We start from the raw sequence: 15,101 nt of genomic DNA on the forward strand, positions 1-15,101 counted from the left end.
CAGTATAAGTACTTCATAGTATTTGTGGCAGTAGTCTAACTAGTAGTCCAACAATATTAGTGAGTAATAAACTACTAAGTCATTATTTTGAGATAGTTTCTCATTATAATGACTTCAAGGATCTTTCTGTTTTCCATCACAGTGGCAGAGATGTGCTTCCAAAAGTCAATCGATAACGCATCGATTCAACTTGGCAGCAGAAACTTTTATATCCAACTAGTGAATCACGAGTTTCCTCTTTCCGCCCATTCATTTGGAGCAGCGAGGGTTTTTTTTTTTGACCTTCCTCGGCCACCGTAGTGAACCACTTCCCAAACATCAACATGACGGCGGCTGCTTGTTCTTCTTCTTCTCTCCGTGAATCTCTCGGTGTCCGTGAGCAGGAGCTTCTTACTGCTTCACTGCTTCTCTGATGATAGTTAGAGGAACTTCCAGCCACAGTCCGAGCTGAGTCATGGAGTATCTGCTGCAGGTGAAAATCGGCGCTCTGGTCGGTTTACTGCTGCTAACGCTTTTCTTCGGATCTATCCCCGCCCGGGTCAAATGGTTCAGGCGCACTAATGGAACAGGTTCGTACGTTGATTGCTATTAACGTAAGAAAGGCACGTGAGCAAGTGTGTGCGTTCGTTTTGATTCAGATGTTATATTCATCTTTCAGAGAGAAATCCCCTCCCGCCTCATATACACACCCACCCAGGGTGTGTCGTGGTGAAGTTATTTTCTAATTTTATTTTCTTAAGATTACTTGTTTTGTTTTTTTGACGACACCGACGCCGAACTCACAAAGGGAAGTCGCAGATTCACGTGCAGTATTCACTTCTATTGTGTGATGTGTTCGTTTCCACACAGACACAAGTAAACCTTAAATTAACAGAAGTTGAAATGAAGTTTGGTGCATCAGACTTTCCCTTCCTTCGGGCTCCTGTGTGACTTAATCACATTTCAGTTGAGGACAGTGTTGCTGTGTGGACGTTACAAACATCTGCTGATTTTATCAACTGGGACCTACAAACCATTAACGACCTGATAACAGCTGCTGACACCACAGTTTGTAACAGGCTGGGCTTCAGCCATTGATCATGAACCAAACCTAACCCAACAACCCATTGTTTTAATGGTGTTTGTTAATCTAATGTGTGATGGGCTGACACGGTTAAATAAATATTGTTCCATTAAAGTGTTGCTGTGGTTTATATCCACACTAAGATGTAATGTATACATTCTTTATCATATTAACACACCCTGCCCTCGCCCCTGGACCTGAGTCACCTGACGGGGATGAAGCCTGGAGACTAAAATCCCTCTTGACACATGGTCACAGGCTGTGAGGAAGGTGAACTTTGGCCTTTTCTTTAGAAAAAAAAGGAAGTGAAAGTAACGTTTGTGCTCTGTTGAGCCCAGGATGCGTCACATGATCCCCCGACTATTATTTTCACATTGGAAGGAAGGAGACTCAGGGATTTCTGGTGTATCATCAATAATTCAGCGATAGGGTTACTAGGTGTTAGGGGATTTTATTCGACCAGTTGATAATGACAAGTTAGAAAATGTAAAATGTCCCATTATTTCACACAGAGAATCATAAGTGTTGTTTTCACAAAACAACACTGGGGCTAACATTTGAAAATATGCTTTATTAACTTTGTGTGTATGTTCATGTGGAAATATAAGAATTTGTTTTTCTTTCCATTATCATTCTGATACATGTTATCTTAATCTGAATTTTATAATCAATTCTATTCTATTATTCTTTTTTTTTTTTTATTGTTTTATCATGATTATTTTAACTGCTTTTATGTGAGTAGGTGTGTGTATTGTATTTTATGCCTGAACTGTGCCGTACAAATAAAGTTTGTCATTATTGTAATCATTGACAGAAACCCACCGCACAGTTCTGAGTCTGATCAGCTGTTTTGCCGGAGGGGTTTTCCTGGCAGCATGTCTGCTCGACATCATTCCAGATTATCTGTCAGACATCAGCACGGAGCTGGACAAGCGGAAGGTGGAGGTACGTCCAAGTACGGAGGGATTTGGACAAACCCAGGGTCTGATAAACACAACAACCAATAAACAACAAAAATTATGATTGTTTTTTATTGGAAATGTGCTAATGATTGAGTCTATAAAAGGTCACAGAGCATTGAAAAATGCACCTCTAAAATTCTTCCAGTCCAAAACCAACACTAAATTTGAAATTCAAAATATTTCAAACAGAAATCTGACATTTGAGGAGCTAGAACCAGAGAATGTTTGACGTTTTAACCTGATAATTTACTTACACATCAAATCCATTTAAATATTTGGTGATTAATGTTCTGTTAGTCATTCAGTTAATTGACTAAATTAAAAACACAGAGATTACATCTGTGTGTGTGATGAATGCACTGTAGTCTATTCTGAAGTACTATTCTATTTTCTTAAGGAATAAAACGTTGACCTGTTTTTATTCTTCAATATTGTGAAAGAATGAAAATAAATGTTGGAAATAAAGTAAGCACAAGTGATCAATGCCATAATGGAGTTATCGATCTTTCACAGTCTTGGACTTCGATCAAACTCACCTTGTTATAGGAGTATTTGCTTTGCCAGATCTTTCTTCTATAAAAAGATACAATTCTGCAGTCTGTTAAAATCTCTGTTCAACAAATCTTGATCTTGTTAAACCTCTGTGTCGTTCTCAAACAGACCAGCTTCCCTCTTCCCGAGTTCATCATGGCCTCCGGCTTCTTCATGGTTCTCATCCTAGAGAAGATGGTCCTGACCTGCCAGGACATGGGAGGGGCTCAGGAGGAGAGGGCCCCCCTTATAGTGGACGACAGCAACGGGCACGGCCACGGCCACCGAGCGAGCGCTGATCTGGAGAGCAGCGGCCACCACGTCCATGTTGACTTTCAGGCTCATTCCCCGTTTCGTTCCTTCATGCTCTTCCTCTCGCTTTCGCTCCACTCCGTGTTTGAGGGTCTCGCCATCGGCCTCCAGAACACAGACTCAAAGGTAAGAAGAGAGAATGTTCTTCACACGCTGTTAAAGTTAAAGCTGCTCGATATCTCAGAGAATATATAACATTTGTAGCTTTCTCTACTTCCCCACTTTCCCCAAAGTTGAAGTGTGTTCATGGGATTTATTAACCTGAAATCTTTTATTATAACATATATAATATATATTAAGTTGGACGGTGACTTCTTTGTGACTGCTGAAAAAATGCTGTTTTCAGAAAAGAAAACTACAACATCAGCAGCCTGGAGCCCAGTTCAAATGAAGTTGAACTGATATTTACATTGGTGTCATATATCTATAAAAAAGCAGGGTTTTAGTTAATTGCTTCAGGACTTTGGAAGAAAAAGAAACTCGCTGTCGTGCGTCTTCTGGTCACAAGACGCCCTCAGCTGTTTTCTCTATACTCAAACTATATCAGTTTCCCCTCAGGAACTTTCAGTTCATGTAGTTTTGAGTTATATGTGTGTTCACTAGCAAACCTAATTCATTATTTATAAAAATTATAACTCTAGATTAAATGAATAAATAGATTTTGAAATGAAATATACGCAAACAAAATCTAATATAGATAGTACACAACATTTTGTTTAACTACATTAATCAAAATTACAATTAAATATGCTACAGGAGAGTGAAATGGTGGAAAAAGTTGAAGAACAATGAATTAGACATAAAATAATAAATCGGACTCAGGTAAAACAAGTTCACTTTAAAAAAAAAAGTTTCCTCTGTAAATGAGTATTCAGGGACAGTTACTGATTTAAAATTATCATTGGATTAGAAACAGGTATTTTACAATGGATTACTCTTTTTTTGGTTCACTCAATGAGATTGTTAATATGTCAGGTAAGATTAACAGGTGAATAACAACACAGAACAGTGCACAGTTTTCAGACATGAGTTTTCCTTTCACGTGAGAAGAACGCAGCAGGAAGCTGTCGGGGTCAGGTGAGGGGCGGAGCCTGGGTAGAGCACATAGACAGCAGGTTTAATTCTTATCACCAAAGTCTTTATGACATCTCTTTTTCATCATGTGACATGTGAATTTGTCATCTCTTAGAAACGTGATCACTTTGAATTTTCTAGACATTGTCCTGCTGTATTCTCTCGTGACGTGTGAGCCGGTGATGGCTTCGTCGTTGGAGCCACAACAGGAGAGAGAAACTATAATGTTCATTTTGTTTTCTGCAGGTGTTAGAGATCTGCATCGCTATACTCGTCCACAAGAGCATCATCGTGTTCAGCCTGTCTGTGAAGCTGGTCCAGAGCGCAGTCCGTCCACTGTGGGTGGCTGCTTACATCGGCGTGTTCGCCCTGATGTCACCTTTAGGCATCGGCATCGGCATCAGTGTGGTGGAGGCCCAACTAGCAGCCGGAGTGCTGATCCAGGCCGTCCTGGAGGGGCTCTCTGCGGGGACGTTTATTTACATCACCTTCATGGAGATCCTCCCACATGAGCTCAACTCCCCCGGGAAGCAGCTGCTCAAGGTGCTCTTCATCCTGCTGGGCTTCAGCGTCATGGCAGCTCTGACGTTTATAGGATGAGATCTGTCGGGATGTGGCCTCCGGACTCGCTGTTCCGACTGCTGCAGCTGGGCGACATTTGTACAAAAGGACAAATGGTCTCTGTTAGAAAAGAAGAAGTAGCTTTACTTACGCACTGATAAGAAAAAGTTTTTATGGCGCAACGGAGCTTGACAGCAGTTGTTGATGGTTTAGTGTTTTTAAAATACCACAGATTTGTGTACATACAAACATTTATTTTTAAAGGATTTTATGTTAAGAGGAACAACTTGCTGCAAAAAGTACACAGAGGAAAGAAGGGGCGCATCGCGAGTTCCCTTGTGTTTCACTGGTCGTGTTCTGATCCATTGAGGCATCATACAAACCCACTGACGCAGACCTTACTATGGAAGAAACCACTGGAAACACAAGGTCCGGTTGTATGAATGATGTTTACATGTTTACATGTTTTATGTTGCGGTACCTCCAGATTTTATATGTTTACATTTCATCAGAAGCGCGTCTGACAGCGTCTTGTTCCCAAAAAGAGTTTGTGCCTTCACTTTGTTGGTCACTGTACCTTCTCGTGGAATTTTTTATTAATGAAGGTTCCACTGACAAAGTCTTATTTGGTAAATGCTGACGTTTTAGAGCAATGCTTTTAGAAGTAGTTTCCAGTTTTTTGCTGCTTTTAAACAATCAACATTTCTTACATTTTCCCAGTTAACTGACTCTCTGATGCTTTAAGAAGGTTTGTGCTGGGAAAAAAAAGAAAATGGGCAATAATGACATGACTAACATGTTGGATATCTTTTCTTTTTTTTTGCACTTTTCCAGTAAATAATTGGTTAGTTCCACTAATGAGCTCAGCTCCTACCATCCTCTATTTAAACAAGCTGATAACTATTATTTACATTATGCTGACCTTTGTCCCAGTTTGGTTCACACTGTGTTCCCACTTTATCCACATTTTTGAATGTGGACAGAAACAGAAGCTTTAAAATTCTGAATGGACAGAAATGAAAGATAAAGAATTAATTCTGCAAACTGATATTAACGCACGGGGCTCGGGACTGTATTTTTCTACAATTTCTAAAATTACCATAATGATAATACGCATGTGCACTGAATTTACAAAAGTGTATATTTGTGACTTAAGTTTTAAAGCGTCTCTGTTTAATCTCAAATCCTGTTTTAGTTTGTCATGTGATTGTTTCCTGGGCAGAACAAATATCAGGAAGTTGGATCATTTTGGTTTTCTTTGTGGTAAAACACTTGTATATATGTCAGCAGCTTTATTAAGACCAATTCAAACATGTCGCGTCTCATATTATGTTCCGACTTTCCTATTATCAGTTTTTTTTCTTTTTCATTCATGGAACTCTGACCGAGACTGATGAAACAATTTAGCCCCAGAAAAGCAACAGTTTGTACTTCTGCTTCCAGACGGTATTGTCATGTGTAGAAGTCCTAAACACTTTTTCACCTACACCGTATTCTGTGCCTTATGATTATTCACCTCATGAGAGAGAAGACTTTGTTGTCTGTTGTGTAAACTTGATGAGAGTAAAGATCAAAGAACAATTTTCCATCTGCTGGTTTGTTGTGTGCAAAAGTTTCAGAGTCAAAAATCAAATCCGTCCATTCAACCATTATTTATACTATTTATCCTTTTTTAAACCAATCTCTAATCAAATGTTAGGTGGATTTAGAAAATAACGATAAACACACAGTAGATTTCATACTTGATGTAGTCATACTTGAACTGCAATTTAATGTTAAAGAAATTACTCTTTTGTTTATGTATGTATGTTTAATTATGTTAAACAAATATTTATTTCAATTCAATTTTATTTGTGTTGCACCAAATCACAACAAACATTATCTCATGGCAATGTACACAGTGAAGTCAAGAACTTAGAGAAACCGAAACAGTTTCCAGTTCTGTGGGGAGAAAAAAGTCCCTAATGATTATAATAATGATAATTCATTTAAATAAACTGAATTGATTTATTCTATCTAACACCAAGGACACGTTACAATACATCATATACAAACTCAAGAATAAATCAAAGTAAAATTAAAACTATTTATTACATTTTGTCAATATGTCAAGTGTGAGATTATTATGTCAGAAAGAGCAAACTGTTTTGCAAACAGCAAAAATAATTTTGATTTGTTAAAAGATGTCGACGCCTTTGTGTCAGTTTAATTCAACACATTTCACAGGTTTTACTCTTTCTTCCTCTAATGATAAATCTAAAGAAATCTTAAATCAAATACAGTATGAACTGGTAATGAAAGTTTCCACTAGGTTTCACTTGATGCCATTGGATGATTGCTGCCACTAGATGGGAGTGTTTATCCTTCTCCACAGGGGGCAGGATGTTAGAAGATATTCTAACTTAAAAAGTCCCATGCCCACCTGGTCACAGAAAATATTCTTGAACGCCACTGTAGAAAAAAACAGGTTTGAATAATTATGATTGTTCAATTTGTTTAGTTTTATTATTCTTTTATTTTCAATATCTTGCTTTTAATTAAGCTGCTTTGGTTTCAGGGTCCTGGTATTATTTTATTATAACTTTTTTATTGTTATAGAATATTGTGTGGCTCACTATCATGACTCAGTGAGTCACCTGGCAAAAGGAGCCTTGTTAATACTAGTGTCAAATGTGCGTTTGCCACAAAGACCATTTCAAACTATTTGTCCTGTAGAACATTCCTGTGATTTGAAGTCTCGGTATTTGTTGTTATTAGACGTGAAACAACTTGAGCTTCATCCCAAAAGTCAAACAGTGTGATTCGTAATGTGGAGGAAATAACACTGTGTTCATCAGTGTTCAGGGTGACATAACTGGCAGGAATCCCTTCACATCACAACTGGATACCGGGGACAAAACCACTTGCATGGCCACGTCTGCGGTGAAACATGGAGGCTTTGTTAACCCCTGGTTGTGTCTGCGCAGGGAATAGCAGGTCAATCATGAGCATCCACTAATGAGCGGAGCTGATAAAGGAACAATGAGCGGGCACAGTGCGTCTGCCAGTTCTGGATGAGGACAGAGGCCTCAGTGTGTGGAGGAGGGAGACCCAGCAGAGGCCTGACGCTTCCTCCGCTCACCCACAGCTCATTAACCTCTTCTATCAGCTCGGCGCCTGCACTCGCTGCTCCGTCAAACATGCTGCAGACTGCCGATGTGTTCGCAGCCTACATGTAGGCTCTGCTCGTTCATGCTGCGGTGGCATGAAGGGAGACACAAATATGCACGCCTCGGTTAATTATGTAAAAATGTCAGTTATATAAATAAAACGATTATTCCGCAAATTAGATCAATGCACAGTTGAATCATTTGTATTGCAGTTCAAATAACTTGAGGGCTGCAAGTTGTCATTTCTTTTTTTTTTCTTTTCACACAGATGAAACAAATTGGATATAACATGGTGATTAGTGCTTTAGAATCTTTTTAACCAAAGTTTGGACGGATTCCAGACGAGCTGTGTCCAGTCTCGATGCTAAGCTAAGCTAACTGTCTCCTGGCTGTGGCTCCACATTAACGGACAAATATGACAAACTGAAAGAGATGAAGAAGAAACACTAAATCTTACACTGGACTTATAAGGTTTCCTATGCAAAGCCAGTGACACGTCTGGAGAGAGTGCTGTGAGCATTTCTGTTTTTATAGCATCATATATGTAATTAACAATCTTCAACAATTGATTTGAAGTCTACTTTGACCTTAGTTTGGTCCATATCCCATCTACTAACATGGAGGACGTGGGGTTTACGACCTATACTGCAGGTTCGGCTTCAATTTTTGGATCTGTCTTGTCCTCCATCTTTTTATGCAGTCTATGCATTTCACTTTAAAACCACAAATGTGAACCCCTGGGTGGCGCTAAAGGAAAACGAAGTGGTCAGTCAGTCAGTATGATTCGTCCTCTGGGGATCATGAACACTGTGGCTAAAATGTTCCCTTCTGCAAGTAGACAAAACATGAGATTATTCGTTCCTGACCATGTGTCTGATGTTGTGCGATCATGGATGAATAATCTATGATCCGGACCCAAAACAAGTGGTTCCCTCTGGAGGGGGGTAAAGAATGTGAGGAGAGGAATGTGTGGAAGTGGGAGTTCTGCCTCACAGGTGGTCGTCTGTCTCATAAGTCAAATCCCACCTTTCATGTGACATGTTCAGGGTCAACAACAAGGCTGAACGGGATGTAAGAGAAGGTGGTGAGAAAAAATACAATGTGTGATGTACAAGAGCTGAATAATAAAGTAAGCTGAGGCTGAATGAAGTAATTTAAAACTTACTTCTATTGAATTCTCATTGTTTAGTTTCCCCTCGAGATACTTCATTAGGTTTCAAAATAAAATCACATCTGATAAAAATGAAAGCGATTACGAGTCTCTCTCAGCTGTCAATCATCAACTACTCAAAACCAAACTTACTGCAACAAACAACGCTTGAACAAACAGCAGTGTGATAGGAACGAGCTAAAATATGTATTTTGACTTATTAGTTTAATTCATGACCCCTCTATTAACATGGAGGAGGGTTTATGACCTGCACTGCAGCAGGCCACCAGGGGGCAATTGAGACTGTTTGGCTTCACTTTTGTGGAGTTTCCTTATTTACAGTCTGTGTGCAAAACACAACAGCACAGATGAAAGACACGCAAACAAAAAATTGTTGCTGCCTTTTACAAAACGTATTTTTCTGAAACGATTTCAAAAAGTTTTCTGTTTTTCTTTGTTTTCCGTCTTTATTGCTGTCAATCAATTTATCTATTTTTTCTGTGTTTTCAGAAATGTCAATGCATTTTCTTTTTTGTTGTGTTTTTCATTTTATTAATGTGTTAATGGGTATTTTGTGCATCTTTTTACTTGTCGTGTTTTCTGTAAGAACTCAGTGTGATTTGTAAAATGTTATGTTGTAATGTGTTCTTTTTTATTGTTGTTGTCTTTTGCCACAAACTGTAGCACCAGAGTGAGTCTCAGGCCTTTACCACACTACGCCTCTCCTCCTCCACTCCGGCACGTCACAGTTTGCATGGTGTAGATTATGCCACTCATTGTAATCCACTGTGTCGTTGTAATCCTCCTCTGAGTGGCGTTTCCAGTGACTCCTCCCCTCCTGGTCGTCTCTCCTCCTGTTGTCTCCTCTGTCACTCTGACTACACCTCTCATCCCCTCTGCTCAAGGTAAGGCTGCTCAGCTCTTTAGTTCAAATCATCTGGGAAGGAAAATGATACAAAATTTAAATAACTTGTTAGATGAACAACTCTTCTATTCACTGATTCTGAAACTATCAATAGCTGTAATAAGTGAATAAGTTGTGAAGTGTGTAAATCCAGCGTCCTGCTGTGTCTGATGTTCTGTATTTGAACTTTCACATGGTTTTATCTGCACCATGATGTACACTAATGATATCAGCAGTCATAGACAACTTTATACCACACTGAATCAACATTATTTAGCATTTTACTGAATGTTTTGGGAATATTATTTGTATATTGTTTAATAACTTTTTGAGGATTTGATCAGCAACACTGTGTAATTTAAATGTCCAGTAAATGTAGCTCAGCCCTCAGGTTGCAAGCAGATTGATTTATAACAAACCCAAACGTGCCTCATTGAGTTAAAGCAAGAAGTTAGAACCTGGTTTCACAAAAATCAAATACACTGTGAGCTTTGTAAAACCCAAACCTTGTAATTTAGGTCTTTTCAAATCTTCACAGACTTTTCTACTAATCTGGACATAAAAATAGCACAATAAAAAGGTTTCTTTTAACCTTAAGTACCTCCTTTATTTCATAATTCAAACAAAGATGAAAATGACATAATGCCTTGCAGAATTTGTATATATATAAATATAAGCTAAACTATAAAATTGACTTCTTATGTCCTACAACATATATGCATCTGCATATTCATAAAAAGTGCCCATTATGTTATTTGGTGTTTAACAAAAGCAGAAAGTAATTTCTTGCTCCTTGGTTTAGGAAATAGAGTCACAAGTTTGTGTTTTAAAGTATTTTTACTGAGCTGCAAACAGCACATTTCTCTCATGATTCTGGAAACATCTTTAGAAAAGGATGTGTGCTCCACTGATGAGTAAAGAAACCACTCTTCAGAACAGCAGCATCTGTTCTTAAACTCACTTTCAGATATTACCAGGAAATTATTTTTGAAAAAATATACTGGAAATACCTGAGAAACAATGTGGGATTGTATAGTTTTATATGAGAATAGTGCTCAGTAGATAGATTGTTTTTTGTACCTGTTATATAAGAGGATGTCTGCTCCACTGATGAGTAAAGAAACCACTCGTCCTGTTCAACATTTGGAAAATGATGTTTTTATCCTACAACGCCTGTTGTGTTTATGCAAATCATTTATAGATTGTGTCATATTTCAGATTTCTGATCCCAAGACCTTTAATTAAAAAACCCTCACATCATTAACATCATGTGTTAACATCACGGTTTTCTTCACGGTTTGATGTAGTTTTGTTCTGTTTGTTCTTTTCCTTCTTTCTTCCCAGTGTCGCTGAAGCTGCTGAGAGACGCTGCAACCATGGCTGCTGTGAGTTGAATCACTTGAGTGTCACTTTGTCACCGGCTCCCAGTTCACTGGTGGAAAACCTTGGTCTTAGAGAAGCATCAGGATCCTGGATGTTGGACCTCACTGCTCAGAGCTGTTATTGTGCCACTAGATGCTCCGGCTCTCTGGGATGGAACCTTAAGCTGTTTTTAAGAAGTGGCTTTAGAAGTCCTTTCTGTAATCATGTGAAGCAGATTAAGCAGTGGGGTATGTCGTTTGGGGTCTGCTGTGGCTCAGCTGGGGTGTGCGACCTCAGATGTGTTGTGTGTCTGTGTGAACACTGGAATGGTCTTTAAAGAGCGAGGAACACATCTTATGATTCTCAATAACCTGGACGAGCTTATGTGATGTTTTCTTCTTCATGCAGACTGGATCTTTCCGTATGGTGTCAGAGGAGGAGCAGGCCATGCGCTCCAAGCTGGAGCATTTGACAGTGAAGGATCATGGGCCGGTGTTCGGGCCGTGCCACAAACTGCCCGGCCACACTGTGCAGAAGGTACAAAAACAACTAGGAGCACATCCACACGAGTTCAAATCAGATTATCCAACAGTTCCTGGAGACCACAGTATATCATGTGTTTGTGTAACTCTTTCTCCTCAAGGCCAAGGACGAGCTGAATGAGACGGAGGAGAGGCGGGCGTTGTCGCTGAAGGACCTGCGGGCCATGATGAAGGACAGGGCGGCCGAGGGAGACAACCTGGCCAAACTGATGCTGGAGCGTTTCGGGGACGAACCCGACTCTCTGCTGCTGCGCTTCCTCAGAGCTCGCAAGTTTGACGTGGTCAGGGCCCACGATCTGATGAGAGGTGAGGAACAGAGGGGACGGCCTGTTAGTCCGCTGCTCCTGTAAATGAGCGTGAGACCACTTTTGTGCTCCTCGTTTGCGTGAACCCTGCCCATCACAGGACCGGGAGGCGCATGTTCATTAATTGGGGGCATTGAGATGCTTCTGAGTTTCCCCTGACAAAGAGCTCCTTTGTGTGCAAATAGGACAGTGAGCTTACTTTTACTTGTGAAGCCACAGTGTTCTGCTGGGAACTCCACACAGCGCCGCCTGAGCTGAAACAGCAGAGACCAGGTTTCTGACTTTCATGAAACGGTTTCATCATTTCATTTACAAAAAATGTATATGACAAAAAAAAAGAACAGCTTGGAGAATGTCTGATGATTCTGCCGTTATGGCAAATGTTTCTTTCTAAATTTTGCTATCAACATTTGATATATTTTGGTCCTCACAGAGATGGTAGAAAAAAAAAAAAAACTTTGTGAATATATTTGGAGAACTTATTAGTGTGAGAGGGGAATGTGATTCTCTTTTTCTAACGGGGCTATTCTTCTTTCAAGAGATGGTGTATGATGGGAACGTGAACTTGTTCTGTTGTGTTAATTACCAAACACACACACACACACACAACATGCACATGTAGATGGACTTTCTCACATGCGCACACATCACATTTGATGGTTAATTGGTGCGTTGAGGCTCAGTGCAGCACTGTAGATGCATTAAGACAGTGGTGTCATTGTGTTGCTCAGTTCAACAAGCAGCTGATGACTGAGACTTTGTGCACTGATGAGAGAGTTCAGCTCATCATAGCTGAATAAACATGCTTAGTTACTGTCCTGAAAACTTATTGATTGAGCATCTTGACTGGTGATGAAAATATTTGCTGCTCTAATATGAATCATTTTGTCTCAAGTGGGTTTAACAGTAACATGAGCTGCTCTAACTGTCAGTGCTCATGTGACCAGAAGGGAAAAATATCGTCTACCCTCAGATACGCTGCTAAATTAAATAGTACACCTGTAGAACTGTATTCACCCCCCACTGAACAATGCTGAAAACAGACTGACCCTCGCTCTGCAGGTTACGTGCGCTTCAGGAAGGAGTACCCCGAGCTGTTCGAGAACCTGACCCCCGAGGCGGTCCGCAGCACCATCGAGGCCGGTTACCCTGTGGTGCTGCCCAGCAGAGACAAGTACGGCCGCGTGGTCCTGCTCTTCAACATCGAGAACTGGGACCTGGAGGAGATCACGTTCGATGAGGTAGATGTGCAGCAGCCTCACAGAGCACAGTTACAGTAGGGTTTATTGTGTTTTCTCCAGCTTCCTCCTACAGTCCAAAAACTATGAGGATAGGGGTTTGGTTAGTTAGAGACTCTAAATTGACGTGTGAACGGTTGTTTGTCTCTGTACGTTGGTCCTGTGATATGCTGGTAGCTGTCCAGGGTGGACACCACCTCTCACCTCATGTCAGCTGGGATGTGCTCCGGCTCCCAGATGTTTAGATAATGGATGAACGGATGAACAACTGTTCAAATGTTTCTATTCTTTATGTTTAAGAGACAAAAAGCAACAATGGATTCTGACTTTTAAAGTCTTTTTGCCCGTATTGGTTGTATCTACTTATTTTTCCCTATAAAATGGGTAATTTGACCAACTGTAAACACACATTTCTTAAAACAACAAATGTCTGTGTGTGTGTGTGTGTGTGTGTGTGTGTCAGATCTTGAGAGCTTACTGTGTGATCCTGGAGAAGCTGCTGGAGAACGAAGAGACTCAGATCAACGGCTTCGTCCTGATTGAGAATTTCAAGGGCTTCACCATGCAGCACGCCTCGGGGATCAAACCGACGGAGCTGAAGAAGATGGTGGACATGCTGCAGGTCAGACAGAAAGTTAAAAAACTGAGAATGTCTTGTTGACGAACCTCAGACCCTGTGAACCTTCACATCTTGTGTGTGCTCTCCTGCAGGACTCCTTCCCCGCCCGTTTCAAGGCGGTCCACGTCACCCACCAGCCCTGGTACTTCACCACCACATACAACGTGGTCAAACCCTTCATGAAGAGCAAACTGCTGGAGAGGGTACGAACAGTCGCCATCAGTTTGTGTTTTCCGTCAGTTTTCCTCTCATCTGATCCAGTTGCATTCTTCCTCAGGTCTTTGTTCACGGCGACGAGCTGGATAACTACTTGAAAGAATTCGATGCCGAGAACCTGCCGGCAGATTTCGATGGAAAGGCGTCCGCCTCCAACAACCAGGCCATCGCCACCAAGCTTTTTGGCTCTGAAGACACTGCTCTCTGAAAACACATCTCAAACCCAAGGGATAGAGTCCTTCACCCCAGATGCTTCTTTTGTGATCAGATCAGATGTGTGGTCTAATTTGAAGCTAGGTTTTTATTATTATCATTATTATTATTCTTCAGGTAAATAAAAAGAAGTATCTAGAGTTAGGAGCAGGGGACGGTTTGCAGAAGAGTAACACTGGCGATAGAAACGGGAACAGAAAAGGATGTTTAGATGTTTTACGAAGAGAATAACTGATGGTTATTGTTTGTGATTTTAGAGTTTTGCTCCACCTCTGAATTCATTCGTTGTCCCTGTACAAGGCGGACGATGAGATTCGGTCATGTGACGACGTAGCTCACATCCAGACTTCAGTCTTTGCCTTAAAACTGAATTTCAACATTCAGACCAGCCTTGTGCCTACAGTCGTGTCGGATGAAGGAGGAAATTATTGTGTGAATTATTGGAAAGGTGTGAAGAGGGAAAACTGATGATGGATAAACCTGCATGTGATTGTTGTTTTAGGAGCAGGGGCCCCCCGACGCAGTGCCACGGCAACCTTGTCTCCACGGCCTTGTTCAGGTGCCTGATGCACCGCAAAGATTCCTTCTGACAAAGTGCATTTGATTGTCAAATTTTCAATAAAATAGTTTTTTTTGTCTGCGTTTTTCTGTAGTTTTATGATTTGTCATTTTTAGAATTTGTTGTGCGGTCTTCACGGTAATATTCAAGTATTTAGCCGTATTAGACTCTATTTAAAGACGATATAACAGATATAAAGTCCAAACACACATGTAATCCGTTTTGCTCAAACATGGTCTCTGTCATTTTGTGTAGCTCTAATCAGACTAATCTATGTCCAAGTGCTTATTTTAAAGTTTGTTTATAACTGGTTATCTGAAGCTATTAACAGGCCGAAACGT

The 15,101-nt window shown here is 40.4% G+C and overlaps 2 protein-coding genes across 2 annotated transcripts; both read left to right on the plus strand.

Moving 5' to 3' along the window:
• The first annotated feature begins 272 nt into the window (after nucleotides 1-272).
• Nucleotides 273-6,089, plus strand: slc39a1 (solute carrier family 39 member 1). Its single transcript, XM_035161704.2, has 4 exons — nucleotides 273-569; nucleotides 1,878-2,008; nucleotides 2,686-2,994; nucleotides 4,189-6,089. The coding sequence occupies exons 1-4, from the start codon at nucleotides 455-457 to the stop codon at nucleotides 4,540-4,542; spliced, it is 909 nt and encodes a 302-aa protein (XP_035017595.1). The 5' UTR covers nucleotides 273-454; the 3' UTR covers nucleotides 4,543-6,089.
• Nucleotides 6,090-9,597: 3,508 nt separating this feature from the next.
• Nucleotides 9,598-14,843, plus strand: rlbp1a (retinaldehyde binding protein 1a). Its single transcript, XM_035155832.2, has 8 exons — nucleotides 9,598-9,707; nucleotides 11,051-11,091; nucleotides 11,477-11,605; nucleotides 11,712-11,916; nucleotides 12,978-13,156; nucleotides 13,617-13,775; nucleotides 13,865-13,975; nucleotides 14,050-14,843. Exons 2-8 carry the CDS (start codon nucleotides 11,083-11,085, stop codon nucleotides 14,194-14,196), a joined length of 939 nt encoding a protein of 312 aa, XP_035011723.1. The 5' UTR covers nucleotides 9,598-9,707; nucleotides 11,051-11,082; the 3' UTR covers nucleotides 14,197-14,843.
• Nucleotides 14,844-15,101: the final 258 nt, after the last annotated feature.

Source organism: Hippoglossus stenolepis, chromosome 1 (genome assembly GCF_022539355.2).
Source record: "Hippoglossus stenolepis isolate QCI-W04-F060 chromosome 1, HSTE1.2, whole genome shotgun sequence".
In the NCBI taxonomy this organism is placed as follows: Eukaryota; Metazoa; Chordata; class Actinopteri; order Pleuronectiformes; family Pleuronectidae; genus Hippoglossus; species Hippoglossus stenolepis.